Source organism: Hydra vulgaris, chromosome 09 (assembly GCF_038396675.1).
Source record: "Hydra vulgaris chromosome 09, alternate assembly HydraT2T_AEP".
Classification (NCBI taxonomy): domain Eukaryota; kingdom Metazoa; phylum Cnidaria; class Hydrozoa; order Anthoathecata; family Hydridae; genus Hydra; species Hydra vulgaris.
Genome location: NC_088928.1, coordinates 51,053,598 through 51,071,748, shown reverse-complemented (window position 1 = coordinate 51,071,748; position 18,151 = coordinate 51,053,598). Strand labels below are relative to the sequence as shown.

The 18,151-nt window shown below is 27.9% G+C and overlaps 1 protein-coding gene across 1 annotated transcript in view; it reads left to right on the top strand.

Annotated features, from left to right (window-relative positions):
- The first annotated feature begins 294 nt into the window (after positions 1-294).
- Positions 295-18,151, top strand: part of LOC124811570 (equilibrative nucleobase transporter 1) — a 30,254-nt gene continuing 12,397 nt past the window's right edge. The window contains exons 1-4 of the mRNA XM_065806003.1: positions 295-676; positions 939-985; positions 12,573-12,649; positions 17,687-17,782. Of these exons, the coding sequence (XP_065662075.1) occupies positions 342-676; positions 939-985; positions 12,573-12,649; positions 17,687-17,782 (555 nt within the window). The 5' untranslated portion in view covers positions 295-341. The remainder of the gene's footprint in view (positions 677-938; positions 986-12,572; positions 12,650-17,686; positions 17,783-18,151) is intronic.

The following is an 18,151-nucleotide window of genomic DNA, read 5'->3' as shown; positions in this document are numbered from 1 at the left end:
TTTATTATTTAAATGAGGTCATTTAAATAAGCAATCTGAAAATAGAATAACCATAAAAAAAATTTAAAAAAATATATTTATCCTAATTAAGAATTGTATGAAAACATTGGTCTTCAAATGCTAGAGTCGTAAGTAATTATAATCTGTAAGCCTTATCTCTTATTTAACAACGAGTGTTTTGGTTATCACTAAATCTTAATTCTATAAATTTTATTAAACGTACTGCAAAAATATATGCATATTAACTTCGCTATTAATCATTGTAGATTATTTGAAAAATATCTGTTTTAACTAGAACAAATAACCAGTTGATTTTGCCATTACCGTCATTAGAACAAAGCATGGCCATTTTATCAGAATCAGACTTTAAAAAACCCTTTGTTCTGATTCTGTTTTTAATTGCATGCTGTTTAGAAAACTTTATAGTAGGAGCACCGGTATATGGATATTCGTCGATGCTAGAAATTTTCAAGGCATCAAAATTTTTTCATCATTTGTGTGGTATTACTAACACAACTTTAACTACTCGAAATAATTTCGAGAAAACTTGCGAAAAACAGGATCTGGCATTAAATTGGGTTTTTATTTCTGGTATGTTCTTTCATTCGATTCTAAAGTTTCCAATTGGTTATTGCGTAGACCGTTTTGGACCTCAACTTTGCCAATATGTTGGATGGTATGATTATTACGTTTTTTAATTTATTTTATAGCTGATCACTATTTTTCAAGAATGGTTTTATAAGATTAAATATTTTGAAATACTTTATTAAAATCATATTAAATATTTAATAAAAAAGAAATAAATTTATAAGAATTTGATGCAAACAAGACTCGTTTATCCAAAAGTTATTGCATTGTTTTATATTACAACAAATATCTGTTTTTATAAAAGCCTCAACATGATCAAGCTTTTAATGTATGAATGATTTATTTTTTAGCTTCTTTCTTGCTCTTTTTGGAGTTTGTCTTGGTCTCGCTTCTCCAGGTTAACTTTTGCCTTAATAAATTTACGACATTTTGTTGATATAAAATATTGGATACTAATTATAGATTTTTGATCAAATATATTACGGCCTCAATTTTGTCAATTCTAGAAAATACACAAGTTTAGCAATTTTATTAAAAGCTAAATTTAATTTAATTTTAAGCACACTTAAAAAGCTTTATGTTTTTGTTGTAAAGTTTTTTATAGTATGAATAAAATGTTTAACCCTCAAGCATAATTAAAGTTTTTGAAATAATACTTAAGTTTACTTAAAACGTTTAGCTTTATACTATCATACTTTTTTATATAAGGAATTTATCTCTTAACAAAAATTAAAAATTAATGAATGAAGTAAAACATAAAAAAAAAAAAAAATGCAACGTAGACAAATTATATATATATCTAACATGTCTAAAAAGTTATTAAAGATGGAAATTAATTAAAAATTTCAATCTTAAATTCTATTTTTCTGATTCAAGACAAATTCACTGGTTCTCATAAAAAGTGAAAAAGTTTGAAATATGATTTGTGATTTGTTTCAAAAACTTAACCTATTTTGATTTATATAAAAGTATATGTTTATAATTTCAATGCAACTTCGATAAGCAAAACTTTTTTTTTACTGTGCTATGAGATTAGTAGTGAATATAATGCAGCAGTGTATTGCATATATAATGCAACTGTAAAGTAACTATAACGCTAGAGTTCTGGCATAGAACCGAAAGTTCCGAGATTCGACGCCAACACTAGTCCAATAAGCGATTTTGGTAGGAAGAAGGCTTAAATTTCCAAGTTAAATGCTCTTCCACGGTGCTTTGAGATAAGACCGTAAGGACTTCTTGGAGCAGCTTAGTGAAAAAGAAAAAATCCGGTCTTTAAATTACATAGGTTTGCAAAAAAAAAATTTCAATGTGTCTAGCGCTACTTTAGTGCCAAAGCAAGCTAAAGTGGCGCTTGTCACATTGAAATTTTTCAATGACTATTAAATTAGCCCACAAGTAATTTTTAATTAAAAAACGTTTTTAAAAAAGATTTGATTGAATATTTGTAGTATTTTACAACTTTTGCTTGATTTAAAAACGTTATATAAAATATTTGTTATACAAAATACAAGTAAATGTCATCAGTAATGTTGACTACGTTAACACAAAAACATTAGTTAGGCAACCTAATTAATAGTATGAATGGCACATCGAACATCTAGTGCAATATCATTCCGCTTTCTCTATGCTATCTTTCCAACTTGACTTCTTTTGACTTTTATTCTAATTCCTTCGTTCTTTTAAAATCACTTACTCTTGGTCTGTTAAGCGGGTTATGGTGCTCTTTAGTGAGCTGAACTCGCCTTTGGCGAACCTTGGTAATGAGGCCTCTGTATGGCAGTTAGCCATACAGAGGCCTAACCAGAGGATAAACCACAATACCTTATATAAAATATTGGAATGCAAAACGTAAACTAAGATTTTTTTTCTAAATTTGAACTATATAAAAATATAGATAGTGATAAAAAAAAAATGCATTGATTTTGATGTCATAAATTTTACCGCTAAATATGCCTATTTATATATACCTAAATTCCTACAGGTAAATATGTGCCTCTTTGAGACTTACTTTCGAGACTTTGACCTAACTTGCCACAACCTTGCTAGGACGCAGTTGACGATTAAAATTAATGTTTTGGATTAAAAAATAGTAACTTTAAAAAGATTTAAATTTTTCAACTGATACTAACATGTGGACAATTTATGTGTGCGTGTTTTAAAATAATCATACTAGTGAAAGAACTTTATTGTTATTTTAATGAATATTAAGATCAATTATTGGGCTATAAAGCAGCACAAAGAAAGAAAAACGTTTAAATCATATAAAATATTAAATAGGTTTCCATGCAACTTTTTGTTTAATGTGTTTTCTAATGTCACTTTTATATAAGTTATTATAATATAATACAGGTAGTGCTTTTATAATATGTAATTTTTATAACTTACTTAACTATAATCAGCTGATTTGAGGAAAAAAAAGTTGTTAATCCAAATATGACTCAACATTTCTTTTTGTAAAAAATGTTAAAATTTATTACTCTCATTATTTTTCATCTTTGATTTTATCAAGTGGATAAGCAATTGCAATGGGTAAATATACTTCACTAATTCCCGGTTGTTTTAGGCTGAATGTGTGAGCCACGATTGAGTATATGAAACGCCTTGCAACAACTTGAGAAGAGAACTTTGAATCATATGTGAAGTGCATGAACGTATTTATTAAAAAGTTAACTTTTTTGTTTTTCGGTACAGTTCTGGTCTTAGTTTCCTCAGATATTACCATTTTCTTATGAAACTTTGGCCACCAAGTTTTGAACTCGAGTACTTCGTTGGTGTCCAATTCTTTAACAATAAACTTGTGTTTTTTGCTTGACTAGATAACAATGCTGGTTAGTTCATGGAGGCTGCAAATCCTGTCGTAATTTTTTAGAGCTCTTTTTATTATACCAAAATCACGGTCACAAGGAAAGTAAGAGTGACCTCTCACAGAGAAAAATTGCTCAATTTTTTAAAATCTTTTTATGTCTGTATTATTTTGTCCTCCACAATTGTCTGAGAGCACACGAAGCTCTGTATAGTGAGATGAAACAATGTTCAAGTAGTAATAAACCATTGAACATACCTCATTTGGACCTTTTTTGGCAGCTCCTTTATGATATAGTAAAATAACTGAATTGTTCTTCTTGATATCATGAATTCAAAAAACTGTAGTAGTCAACTGCCTGAGGTAAAAAGTTTCTTGCACAGGGATCCTAGGCAGTCGGACGTTTTGCATATTTTCAAAACAAATTGATAAAGCATAAGACTGTTCTTTTTCTTTCACTTCCTGATCAAGACGTTTGTAAAATTTTGATGCCTTTCTTTTGTGTATTACCATTTCGGCAGCTGCAGCTCGTTTAGCTGCTTCATTTAGATGTGTACTTTTAAGTTTGTTTTTAAGTTCTTCGCAAGTGCAGCAACAGTTACTCTGCGGTCTCCCAAAGTGTAAGTTAAAGTTTTCCTCAAAGAAAGTAGAAAAATATGTCTGACTTACTTTGTTGCCTGTGTGTTTTTCAATGTACATTGAACACAACAGTTTTTTGTTTAATCGAGCATCAAAATACCTGTAGGGTTTTGAGGCATTCACTTCTTTAACGTCAATAAGGTGTTGTAGGTGTAAATCCTGTTTGTTTTTTGACAACAAATCACAAAAATGTCTTAAGATCTCTTCTTTTTCTTCCTCTGTCACAATTTCAAAGCAGCTCTTCCTCTTACAGCTGAAACAATTCGATAAAATAAGGTTACATTCCCAACTACATTTGTTTAGGGCTCAAATTAAAACAATAAAATTAAAGCTGATTATCAAACTTGGCAGGTCTAACTATTGCTTACTTTTGTCACTTCTCTCAATGGCTATAAAGGATAGAATCAATAAATTAATACATTATAGGCCTTAATATAATAGCCCTATTGTAAGTAAATTTATTCAGTATTGGCCATTTTTAGAACTAATCATTTGCTGAATTGGCTGGCCTAACTAGCCTAATATTATGTACTGTAATGTTACCTGCATGCAGTCCCTGTTATCTTTTTAGGAATAATGTTTCCTCTTGCATCAACAAACTCATCACCTCTTACTCTTGCTTTTTTCAAAACATTCCTTTTCCATAAATCTTTGTTGCGTTTTCGTTTTTTACCGATTTTGTCCTCATTATCCTCCATCACTTACTTTATAAAACAGTCAACAATATTAAAGTAACGTTGCGAAATGCACAACAGTACATAACACGTTTCTGAAGACAAATTATAAGTTATGGCAAGACATTGATTGAATAAGCAATAAACCTATGTAGCAGACAGCTGAGAGTGTACGCTGTGCATTAGTTGACAGACGGCAGTATTGTTAACTCATGTGGTAGAAGGGCTTCAGTCACTGACTGAGGCCCTTCTAGCACATATTTTAGTGGCCAGTATCTATGCCATCAATGCATGTGACTGAGATCCTTTTAGCACGCAGCAATGGAGCTATCTTTCAAGATGTGGTTTTCATCAATAACTTAATTTATGTATTTTTTTGACTGAGGCCCTTTTAGCATGTGCCAATTCAAATATAAAAATAGCCGTGGCAAAAAGAAGATACATAATTGTCTCATTACCAAGCCCCTAATATTTTAAATAATATAATAATAGTAATAATAATAAAAAAGTTTATGCATGTGTATTATATGCAAAATTCTATCTAAACTTGTAACGAGGGGCTGGATGATAAAACAATGTCTTCTGCTCCAGCTGGAAAAAAAAACTTGTTTTTTTAAGGAAAAATTTTGTTTCCAATTTAGCAACAAAATTTATTTCTGCAGAAAAATGCAATAAAAACATTAACAATTAATTTTATAACACCTGATTTTATTTGGGCGAATCGGAACAGTATTTAAAAATCCTAAATACTATTCTGATTTTCTAAAAATGAGTTACAAGCTCGAAAATTTTTTAATTTTCTAAAAACAATTTTCCATTTTTAGTGAAAAATAGTATTATAACCATTTAAAAAATTCTTAAATACTTTATGCTCAGAAGTTGGCTTTAATATTTGTAGAGATTTATACCAAATAAAATCAACTGTTGATGTTTTTATTGCATTTTTCAACAGCAATAACAATATACCTAACTTTTTGTAACAGCTAGCATAATTTCTTTTTCAAAAATAAATAGTAGAGATAAACGCGAGCTTACAAACGAGCAACGTATGATTTACAATGATTTATCATCCCAGAGCATTAATGGAAAACTGAAAGAAGTTTTAACTAAAAAAACTGCTGAATTCTTTTGCACCAAGAAAACGAAAATTTACGATCAAACGTGTGCTTGAAAAAAAATTTCGACAAAAGAAGACAATTTTTCAACTGCAAGAAAGAATCTCTTAACTTCTTTTGAACAAACGGAAACCATTCAAGCATTGGCAGGTTCTTTAAATTTTCAAACAACAATCCTTATCGTTGACTTAAAAATGGTAAATTTTGTCAGCTGTAAAGCCTTTTTTAACAGTTAAAAATAGAAAACAGCTTATTCAATTCATTCTTTCTCGATTACAATTCTTCAAAAATGGTACAAATTAGCTTGTAGATATGTTCAACACAGTTCATGTTGATGAAAAATGGTTCTATTTGACAAAAGAATTAGGACGGTACTACTTAGAGCTTGATGAACCTGAACCCCATCGACAGGTGAAATCAAAGAGATTTATTACTAAAATGATGTTCCTGGCAGCCGTTTCGAGACCAAAATTTGACGAATGAATGGTTTAGTGGAGAAATTAGCATTTGGCTATTTGAGAAGCAAGAGTCTGCAAAGAGAAACAGTAAGAATTGAATTAAGGGAACACTAGTTACAACTCCAGTTGTTGTAGATAAATTTTGTACTTTAATCAAGTTTTTACTAGCCATACGTTCAAAATGGCCAGGAAATTGTATTGAAAAGACTCAAAATATTTTTATACAACAGGACAATACGAAACCGCATATATCAATTGACAATCCAGAATTATTGGTCAACACTTCTCAGGATAAACTTGACTCTAAAATATTCAAGCCTAAGATATTTTAAAGCAACTCAGAGTAAATATTTTAATAACAGCCCCACTAATCTTGAAGAAATAATCCACCTTTTAAATGAAACGTTTGACAAAATGGAAGTTGGTACACTGTATTATGTCGCTATGAAATTGTATGATAGAAATATTGAAAATCAATGGGGGAAATTGCTATAAACAACCTCATACTGGAAAGAATTGACTAATCAATGAAAAAATTATGCCAATTTCTCTTTTTATTAAACGAAGTGTGCTTAGAAAAAAAGGGGTTAACCCCTTAAATTTTTTTTTTTTTAAATGTCTTTACAGTTTTTAAAAGAATTTTTAATGAGAAAAAAATTGATGGAAGAACTGTTTAATTGGACATCTACGTGACAGGGTATTTCCGCACCATACCGCAAGCTAATTAAGGCTTAAGTCTTAAGCAGCTTGTGTTATGGTGCGCAAATACGTATAAGAAAGAGTACAAAACCAATCAGCAAAAAAGAAGCGGTAAAAACAGAAAATACAATGAACCTCAAAATGGCGTCTGAGCGTCAAACAAAGCCTGGGCGTCTGGGCTGTCATGCAAAGCTTTAAAACATTTAAATTCTTTAGCACCTTTGGAGTTGCTAAAATAAAAAAAATATCTCATAACAAACTTAAATGAACACTGTTGGTTAAAGAGTGGTTAAAAGTAGTTTTTTTGTGCACCTTATTTTGTGTGAGTTAATTTATGAATTTAATTTAATTTTTAAAAAGTAATGATGCGCTGTTGAGACTGAAATGTAATTCTAGAATATGAAAAATCTGTCTTTTACAGCTTATTTTTAGATAATCTGGTATTCTATTGAATTCCTCTCTTAGAATCTATTGAAATCCTCTCTTAGAACTCTGTTTAGACATAAAGCAAAAGTTGTATAAATAAACAGATTGTCAGACTGTATAAACGAACAGATGCTGCGGACCAGAAATTTCGCTGTTTGTGGTTACAGAGACAAAACAAGACAAAAAACAATATAAGAACTAACATTAACTACGTTGAGCTCGAAAGGTTTTTTTCAAGTGTTTTTCAATTTTCCGTTGAAGTTTTATACACCTGAATTTGGTTGTCTAAAATTACCACGGTTAGTTAAAAAATACTAGAGAAAATTTTTTTTTAATGTTTTAGCATTAAAGTTTGTTAATTTATTTTATTATTATGCAAGTATTAACACAATCGAAACAATGTAGCAAACACACCACGTTTTAAATGGAGATCCAATGAACATATATTAAAACCTCAAAAAAAAAAAAAAATATATTACATCAAAAATAATTTCCAATAAAAGCAAAAATTTTCAAAATTATTATTTTTTATTATTGATGCTACACAGGTCAGATTGACCTTTAAGGTTTGATTTTGAAACACCCCAAATATTTTTATAGATTCTATTTAAGAAACCTTCGGATTATAAAAAACCGTGAAAATTAAAATCTTTCAGGTGGCACATTTGTAGAAAAGACTTCTAAAGGGGGCGGACCTGTGAAATTATCATGTTCAATTGAAGAAACTACCAGAAACGTTGTTTCTGGTAGTTTAAAAACCTTAAATTTTTACATATAATACTTATATCAAATAATGATGTTCTGCATACATAGAAAATACAACGCTTTCGGGGCACCGACCCCAAATAGGGCATATAAAAAAATCTGAAAATTTTTTTTTTAACAATCTCATAGTAAATGAAATTTTATTCATAGAATTCAAATTATAAAAAAATATATATTACAGTTCAAAAGTTATGACCAAAAAACGTTTTATTCCCTCCCCTTCCAAAAAAATGAGGAAACTTGAAATTTTATAATGAATTGTGATTTTGTTTAAAAAATTACAAAAATATTTTTCCAATGCACATATCCCCTCTAAATCAGGGCAGGTGGCCTCAAATTTTGAGGTTTTCTTGTTCTCAGACTTTAATCACAATTATTTTTTAGACACATTTGTCTTTTTATAACTATATGATACCATGTGGTTATATGACTCTATATGCAAAAGATTTTAGTTTTCAAAATGTCTGAATATCATAAGCCCTTTTATTGTTAATAAACATTTTTTGTTTTGCTTCGCTAAAAAGAATTTAATAAAATATAGCTCAATATGATCATGCCGGAATAAGTTCAATTTGTTTACTTCTTTCACCGTACTTTGAGCTAAGGACAGTAGCTACATTAAATCTATTCACAACAGGCCTCATTTTTTGATACGAGGCTTCTATTGATTGTTCATTATATTTTGACAGAGAGCAGCTGTGCATATCTATAGCATATAGCATAGATAGCTGTGCATATCTAGGCTCCTAGATGAGAACTTATTGCACGTACTTTCCATGTCACACTGTGGCTTTTACTTAAGAACTAAAATATATAAGTGTATTTAAAGAATATATAAAGTAAAAGAATTTATTAAACATTATAAGGTTATATCATACTTACTCCTTACCATTATATTTGAGAGTGTTCCAAACAATCTGTAAAGTCTTGGATATTATTGTAATACTGTGGATCTAGTAGTTTAGTAAATGTACCAGTTACAACTCTGTCAAACTTCCTTAATATATCAATTAATGGGAACAGCTCTGTCGGAATTTCTAATGCAAGACTGTCTACATTTTTTAATATTTCTCTTGAAACATTACCATCATATGTACCGTGATAACCCTTCCGTAAACATCAAGACTATTAGCCCATTTTTTTAAACCTAACCATAGCGATATGATATAATTACAAATGTGATTTACCAAACCCATAGGAAGATAAAGTTCTGGTAAAGGTATTACGCTTATGACTAGCTTCTCAGGATTATCTTCCTTTATAAGACAAGGCTTCGCTACATTCTAAGTGAAAATAAGTGGAACACATTATTAAGATTTGTATAAAAAGCTCTTCATTAGATTACAAGTATATAAAAAACCTAATAACCTTAAAATTCATCAATTAGTTTCTCAGGAAAGCCAGCATCAGCATACTGACGGAAACAGTTATCTAGGTCTCAAAAACTTCTGAGATTACCAGATTTCAGAACAGCTTCCCCGTTACACCAGGAACAACTGTATTTTCAATAAAAAATTTTAAGTTTTAAAAATATTTATAGATTTAAAAAAATAGTTCATTTAAAGAACAAATTGTAGTTATTTAAGTAATTTTAATACCAAAATTCCCAAAAAAATGTTGATGAGTTTGAGGTCTGATGCCAGAGAATATTTACAAGTATGAAGTTAAATATTTTCAATTAATACTGTGAGGTTGGTACGTGTTTCTTGCATATTTTCACAAAATGCTAAGACAAGAGCAAAATTTTTTCCAGAGTAAGTTCCTCTATTATTCTCATCATTGACTCTGTGTTGGTTTGGGTTGAACAAGTTTGCAATAACTTTCATTGAACCTCCACATTATTTGTTTTTATTTACTTATTATTCTTGAAATTTATAGTTTTCATTATTCATCTACTGTATTAAAAATCAAATGCTCAAACCTGAATCTATGCCAACTCTTACAAAGGTATTGAGGAGATCCTGCTTTCTGTACTCAATTACAAACTCAAGATATTCTGTAATATCTTTTACATAGATTAAATCTCTTTTTACATGATTAAGTATCCCTTTTTTTTATCCTCCAAGTTCTTAAGTATCTTTGTTTTATCATCCAATTTCTTTTCCATATTACTTTCAAACTCAACTCCATTTTACCTGAAGGTCTTCAAGAAAACATTTAATTTAAACTAAATCAATTGCAAACAAATAACTGACTTGTTAAACTCTGAAAACGGTATTTCTGTCTGTTTTATACTAGTTTGACCTAGAGTTATTGGGACTTTGGAACCACCTATATAATTTACAAAAACGTTTAGAAAGGCAAAACACTTTACAAATGTATACAAATAAATCAAGATTTATAATATACTATTGGAAAACAGCATTTCTTTACCTTTTTCATATCATTGTTTGAGTATCTTTCAGAATATTGGTCATTACTAAGCGTTGAATCTAAACTATAGGAAAGTGAAATATTAAAATGAGATGATAATAAAAAACATTCTGATTTTAAATAATAGTATTATTAATAGTTTTTAAAGAAATATATTTTATAAATATTTTACTTTAATATCTTTATTTAAAAAGATAAGTTGCCAGATTCTTTGATTCCTTTCCAGGGTAGCATTTATGATCTTTACCAATAACTTGAAATCATTTTTGACAAACTTTAAAGCAAGCAACATTTGAACTCTTACAAACACCAAATTTTCTTGAAATGAATTTTTTTATTTTTATTTGTCTATTTTTATTTAAAGGACTATTTGATGAACTTAATTCAAACTAATTAAAAAAAAAAAAAGCATAATATAGAACCTAAGATTTTACTATTTGCCAATTTGCAAATTTTGCATTTTTTGTAGCTATTACTTCATTAGAAATTGCTTAAAGATTCTTTGTTCCATTTCCGTTTAACTGATGTTGAAAGAGGTTTTCCAGCTTTAACCAGATACAGATTTCTTTTACACGTAAGACATAGTCTAGCTGGATACTCCATAACCCTAATTCTTTAGTCATTATGACAATGCTTTACCACGAGCCTTCCCAAATTTTATGTAACTGGAATACACTTAGAGTTTTTAGTATAGCAACAAGCACAGTCTAAAAGTCTGTTTAACTTATGAGATCTTTTAAACTTAAATCTCTTTCCTATCTTCGATATTTAATGAGGCATTATGAATTCTATCTATAATTTTAATAGTTACTAAAGTATCAGAAGTAAATTTACAAATAAACTTTAATTAAATAAATTTAAATACCAATTGCAAACTTTGTTTAATTCTGATTAATCATCATTACCTTTAAATAACTATAAACAACTAATAAATGGTAATTAATGAAGTTAAGCTAGTTTTATACAATAAACTATATTTTTTTGTATAAAAATACTAGTGTCAAAAAGACAAATGTGACCAAAAAAGATGTTTATTAACAATAAAGGGGCTTATGATATTCAGGCATTTTAAAGAGTAAAATCTTTTGCATACAGAGTCATATAATCACATGGTATCATATAGTTATAAAAAGACAAATGTGTTTAAAAAATTACTGTGATTAAAATCTGAGAACAAAAAACCCCAAAATTTAAGGCCACCAGTCCTCATTGAGAAGGGGACGTGTGCATTGGAAAAATATTTTTGTAGTTTTTTAAACCAAATCAAAATTCATTATAAAATTTCAAGTTTCCTAAAAAAAATCTTATGTGCTTTAAAAGTTATGGTCATGTAAAATTTTAAACCTCCTCATTTTTTCGGAAGAGGGAGGGGCAATAAAACGTTTCTTGGTCATAACTTTTGAGCTTAGTACAAATTTTTTTACAATTTAAATTCTATGAATAAAATTTCATTTAATATGAGATTGTTAAAAAAAACTTTTTCAAATTATTAAATTTGTCCTCTTTTGGGGTCGGTGCCCCGAAAGCGTTGTATTTTCTATGTTCCCAAAAATATATATATATTTTTTTTTGCAGAACATCATTATTTGATATTAGTATCATATGTAAAAATTTTAGGTTTACAGCGTTTCTGGAAGTTTCTTCACTTAAACATGATAATTTCACAGGTCCGCCCCCTTTAAATGCCTATTCTAAAAATGTGCCACTCACAGAATTTTAATTTTTACAGTTATAATCTAAAGGTTTCTTCAATTGAATCTATAAAAATATTTGGGGTGTTCCAAAATCAAACCTAAAAGGTCAATTTCTGACCTGTGGCTAATGAATTTAATTAATTTCTAAAAATAATATTTTAAGAAACATTTATAATTTATTTTTGCTTCAGACTAATTTTTAAATTGTTTTCAAAGAAAAAAGAATCCCTTTTAATTTTTGGCTTTTAAGTAAACTTTTTATTTTTATATTATTATACTATATTATATATATTATTATATTTTATATTTTATATTATTATATTATATTTTTTATTTAGGAATAGAAATCTTACTATATTTGGCGTTTGTTTTTCTAGCTGTGGCTTCTTCAACTTTGATGTTAAATGTGTATAAGGTATAAAATATTTAGATATTGTTTTAGTTTAAATTTTATGTCTATCCTCCCTGTATAAAATTGCTAAGCAACTAGCAAGCGATATTTGTAACGATAAAGTCAGCGGTTTGACTACGAGGATCACGAGTTTTCCTAGTTCGCAAAGCCTTATGCCAAAGATTTAAAGGATTAGCTAGCAAAAGTTCTCGTCACAATGTTGAATTACTTATTTGTTTAATTATTTATTAATAATTAATATAATAATTAACTAAAATATAATTATTTATTTATGGTAAGTAATTATCTTTTCTTTTAATTATTTTAGTAGTTCTAAAAAATAACTATAGTTGCAAAGCTGCGATATGAAGCTATCCAATAGAAACAGGCTTATCGCAATATTATTGTTAGCTACAAAAAAAAAACATATATATACGCTTGCTAAAAAGCTGCAGTGTGTATACACACCGCATCTTTTTAGCTATCAGTATCGACAACTTATAGATTTGTTTTAATGTTAAAAATATCGACAACCTATAGGTTTGCGTTAATATTTGCAATATCGACAACCTATAGATTTGTGTTAATATTAACAATATCAACAACCTTTAGATTTGTAGTTAATATCAACAATATCGACAACCTATAGATTTATGCTAATATTAACAATATCAACAACCTTTAGATTTGTAGTTAATATTAACAATATCGACAACCTATAGATTTGTGCTGATATTAACAATATCGACAACCTCTAGATTTGTGTTAATATCGAAAATACCGACAACCTTTAGATTTATTGATTATATCGACAATCTTTAGACTCTTGTAGTTATGTTTTAGTAAGCTGCAAAGCTACAATATGAAGCATAAAATTTTAGGTCTTCTGGCCCCTGTTGCCCTCCAAGTATTCAAGTTTAACAGCAGTTTAAAATACTTTAACAATTAAACTTTAATTGAGTAACATAAAAATGCAACAAAAAAAAAAAATTAATAATAAATAAAATAATAAGTCAAAAAACAAAAGTAGCAAATAGAAGTAAAAAACATCAAAAAAGAAGAAAATTAAAGAATGAAAAACAAAAGTAAAACGTAATGAAAATTAAAGTGCCAATCAAATAAAAATTAATTGCCGCATTCTCAAGATGAAGTAGTTAAGGAAAGTACCGATTTCGACTTTATCAAGTAATACCAGACCAAAAAAGAATGAGAGCCAAATCTACAACAAATAGTCAAAGTTTCTAATTGAGATTATTATTTATAAGTTCTTAATTTGAAAAATTATTACGTAATAAAACTACTAAAACCATTTTTAAAATTGAAAATAATTTTGTATTTTATTTGTTATTTTTCTAAGAAAATTATCATTCCGCGGATAGACGGAAAGCTAAGCTTACAACACTATGAAAACTTCTATGGATTGAGCTAATAGCAAAATTTGATCATTTTGTTGCCCAACATTTGACCACTCTCGGTAAAAAAGGAAAAGGAAGTACCTATCTGAAGCATATGTGAAAAATTTATTTGATTACCACCAACATTGTGGGATTTAATATGAACATCTTTAAAACATTGTAGTATATACTTTTTATTTACTTTAAACATAATTTCTTAGTTTCCAAAACCAAATTTGCGAAATATTTCTCAATCATCATTGATTCTACTCCGATGTGTCATATATTTACTAACTATAATTTGTTCAGTGCTACGTTTTAATATACGGAAAAGCAGTTGATTCTTGACCTCAATTTCCATGAATAATCTTGAATTTCCATGCTTAGAGACATTTGGGAAAAATTAAGTATGCATAGGATCAACATTGAAAGTTACCGTAGATACGACAAAACTAGTGATATGTTTGAAATCTGTTCTGGTTTACAATCAATTCTTTTGCCAAGTACATTCAATATGCTGCCTAAATTTATGAGCCTCGTAAAAGTATCGTCAAGTCCAACTGAGTTGCTGACAATTTCTTTGGCTTCTTGATGAGATGTCTTAAAGTCAAGTTTTTCCTCTCTAGAGTCTTTGTCAAAGGCCTTAAGCTTCTTCTTAAGCTTAAAAATAATCCTACTCAAAAAATAAAAATAAAAGCAGGGGCCTTCAACCTTTTGACCAAAATGAATCAACTTGAAACAGTTGTTCTTATCATCATTCAGAGCAGCACTGGAGTAGTATTAAGGTAAATAAGAAACTGCATCCATCAAGATTGATATAGGTATGGTCGAAACTGTACAAGGTCCTAATGCTTAAACGGAAGTCATTTCTTTTGTCAACACAAATAAATATGCTTCTGAAAAAAAGAATCTAAGAACAAGCAAAAAGTTTTACAATAAAATCAACAGTTTGAAAGATTCTGGGTGGTTTAATATGATTACTGAAATTAACGAGATGGAACAATACGTGAATAAACTAGTTTAATGGAAAAATAAACCCCAACATGAATCTCACAAACATTATTATCTACGAAATCATCTCCACTGCACAAAACTTTTTGCTCGTTACCCAACTGATTTTAATGCTCTCTTATTGAACAAAAGTCTCTATTTTGGAATGTCTTTATTTCAGAATACCAGAATGTCGCGAAGTGTCAATTTTGAAAACAGAGCTTTTATGATTTAGTTATATATAAGCTGACCAATGATTCGTTTCTTTATATAAATTTTATATCGATTATGATAAAATCTTTTTAAATACAAAATATACTCTGAAAAAACTTGGACGCAAAGAGTAAAGAAAAGCCATACACCGAAGAGCAAGTCGCGCTAACGTAATTTGCTATTCGGTGCATGTATGTTTGAAATACCATCATCTCCACAACCAGAATCTATGCCAGTACCATAACAATCAGCATCACTAACTACACCATTTTATTCCTTGTCATATGAATCTTTTTTTTTAACAACTATATTTTTTTTAGTTTATTGTTTATTTAATTACGCATAAGTTTGCGTATTTCATTATCCCCAAATCTGAAGGTAGAATGAAATATTTTTATATATATATATTATAAATAACGCTAGCTAGTCGATAGCCAATTTCCTATAAGGGAATATATTTTACGTATTATTACTATTATATATATATATATATATATATATATATATATATATATATATATATATATATATATATATATATATATATATATATATATATATATATATATATATATACATATATACATACGTATATACATATATATATATATACATATATATATATATATATATATATATATATATATATATATATATATATATATATATAATATATATATAATATACATATATACATACGTATATACATATATATATATATATACATATATATATATATATATATATATATATATATATATATATATATATATATATATATACATATATACATACATATGTATATATATATGTATATATATATATAGATGTATATATATATATATATATATATATATATATATATATATATATATATTAGTAGTAGAAAATCACTTAACAAAAATTTTTTCCAATTTAACACTGTGTTTCATCAACAAAGATTCATCAGAAATGGATGATCGAATTAATAAAACTTCAATTTATACCAAAAATTAAATTACATGAAGTTGCAAATGTCTTAACTACTGTAAATTTTCACACATTTGTGGAATTTGCTGACACTATTATAAAAAGAATTCTTTAGAAATGATTACTTATGCTATTTTTTTAAAATGTTTTTTTAAAAAGGGTATTTGAATTGGTCAATCCTTAAAACAGCGCCTGCATATAACAATATTTCCAAAAAATGCATACTATGCCTACAAGAAAAATTTGAAATAATTACACATGCAAATCAAGAATGCTTATTATACAAAAGATCGGAATTAATTTCTAAATATAGGCACGAAAATAAGTTTCTCCTAAAAAACTATAAAAATAAATGAGTTCAAATAATATTTACATTAACTACCCATTTTAAAAAAACATTTTAAAAAAATAGCATAAGTAATCATTTCTAAAGAATTCTTTTTATAATAGTGTCAGCAAATTGTTTAATTTTTATTTTTAATCCATTTATTTAACCAGAAAATTGAAAAAAATTACAGATTTATTCATAACTTTACAAAATTAGGTTCGGTGTCACTCGTATAGTTAAAAACTAGTCATCGGAGTGACACCTTAATAAAGTAAACAAATAAAGCAAAAAATAAACAAACAACAAATATATATATATATATATTTATATATATATATATTTATATTTATTTATATATATATTTATATATATATATATGTATATATATATATATATATATATATATATATATTATATATATATATATATATATATATATATATATATATATATATATATATATATTAGGAGTATGCATTGAAAATAAGCCTTTTCTTAAAAAATTAACAGCTTATTTTGAGAAGACTATCCGACTCAAATCATTTAAAATACAGTCCATCGGCAGCTACAACCTTCTCCCATCTTACAGGTATTATGCAGATTCCACGCTCGTAAAAGTCTTGGTTTTTTGAGACAATCCAGGCATCAACTCATTTTTTAGTATCGTCATAGGAAAAAAAATCGCTGCTCAAACAGGTCATGTTTTAACAAAACATGGCCTGGCTGAAAAAAAAACTATTGTAGTTCAACGGAACAAACTATCATTTTTTCCGGTCGATGGAAACTTATATTTATAATTAATGAATAATTCCGCACTTCCCATTGATGGAAATTTATATTTATAATTAATGAAATATTCCGCACTTCCCATTTGAAGTTCTTCATGTAGTTTTTTGCAAAATGGGATCGTGCATTGTCATTTGGAATAATCTTGTCATGTCTTTCGGCGTAACTCGATTTAGAAAACCTTTCCTTTTTTGTCGCGCAAGAAGCTGTTTACGAGTGAAGAATTGTCTTTCAATATCCCTTGGTTTTAACTCATGCGGCACCCAATTTGATTGCTTTTGAATCATTCCCAATTATTTCAAGCGCCCAGATACTGTTGATTGATCGACTTCCAACGCCGTAATTTATCCCTACAAAGTTATTTGCTTTCTTTGTTTTTAGGTTGTTAACGTTATGTGTTGGAAATGGAAATCAGTTGGAATATGCATGATCAGCGGTGCGGTGGATAGTTCCTCGGCTATTTTTTTCATTTTTTTAGTAAGAATTAGCTTTTGTTTATTTTATATAAACCATGGATTATTATATATATTATATTACATATATAGATTACATATTGTATATATATATAGATTACATATATAGATTACATACTATATTATATATATAGATTATATATATAGATTACATATTATATATATAGATTATTATATACATGCATTATCTATGCGCAACTGGAATAAAAAATTGCTATTGCTGGAATATTGTATTTTTATAAACTTAACAAAAATGATTTATATATATATAGAGAGAGTAAACTGGAGTAAACAAAAAAAAAGTGAACAGTTTAGCAATTTCGTTTTTTTTGTGCATTTATTGAAAGGTAAAACAAAAAATCTTAAAAAATGC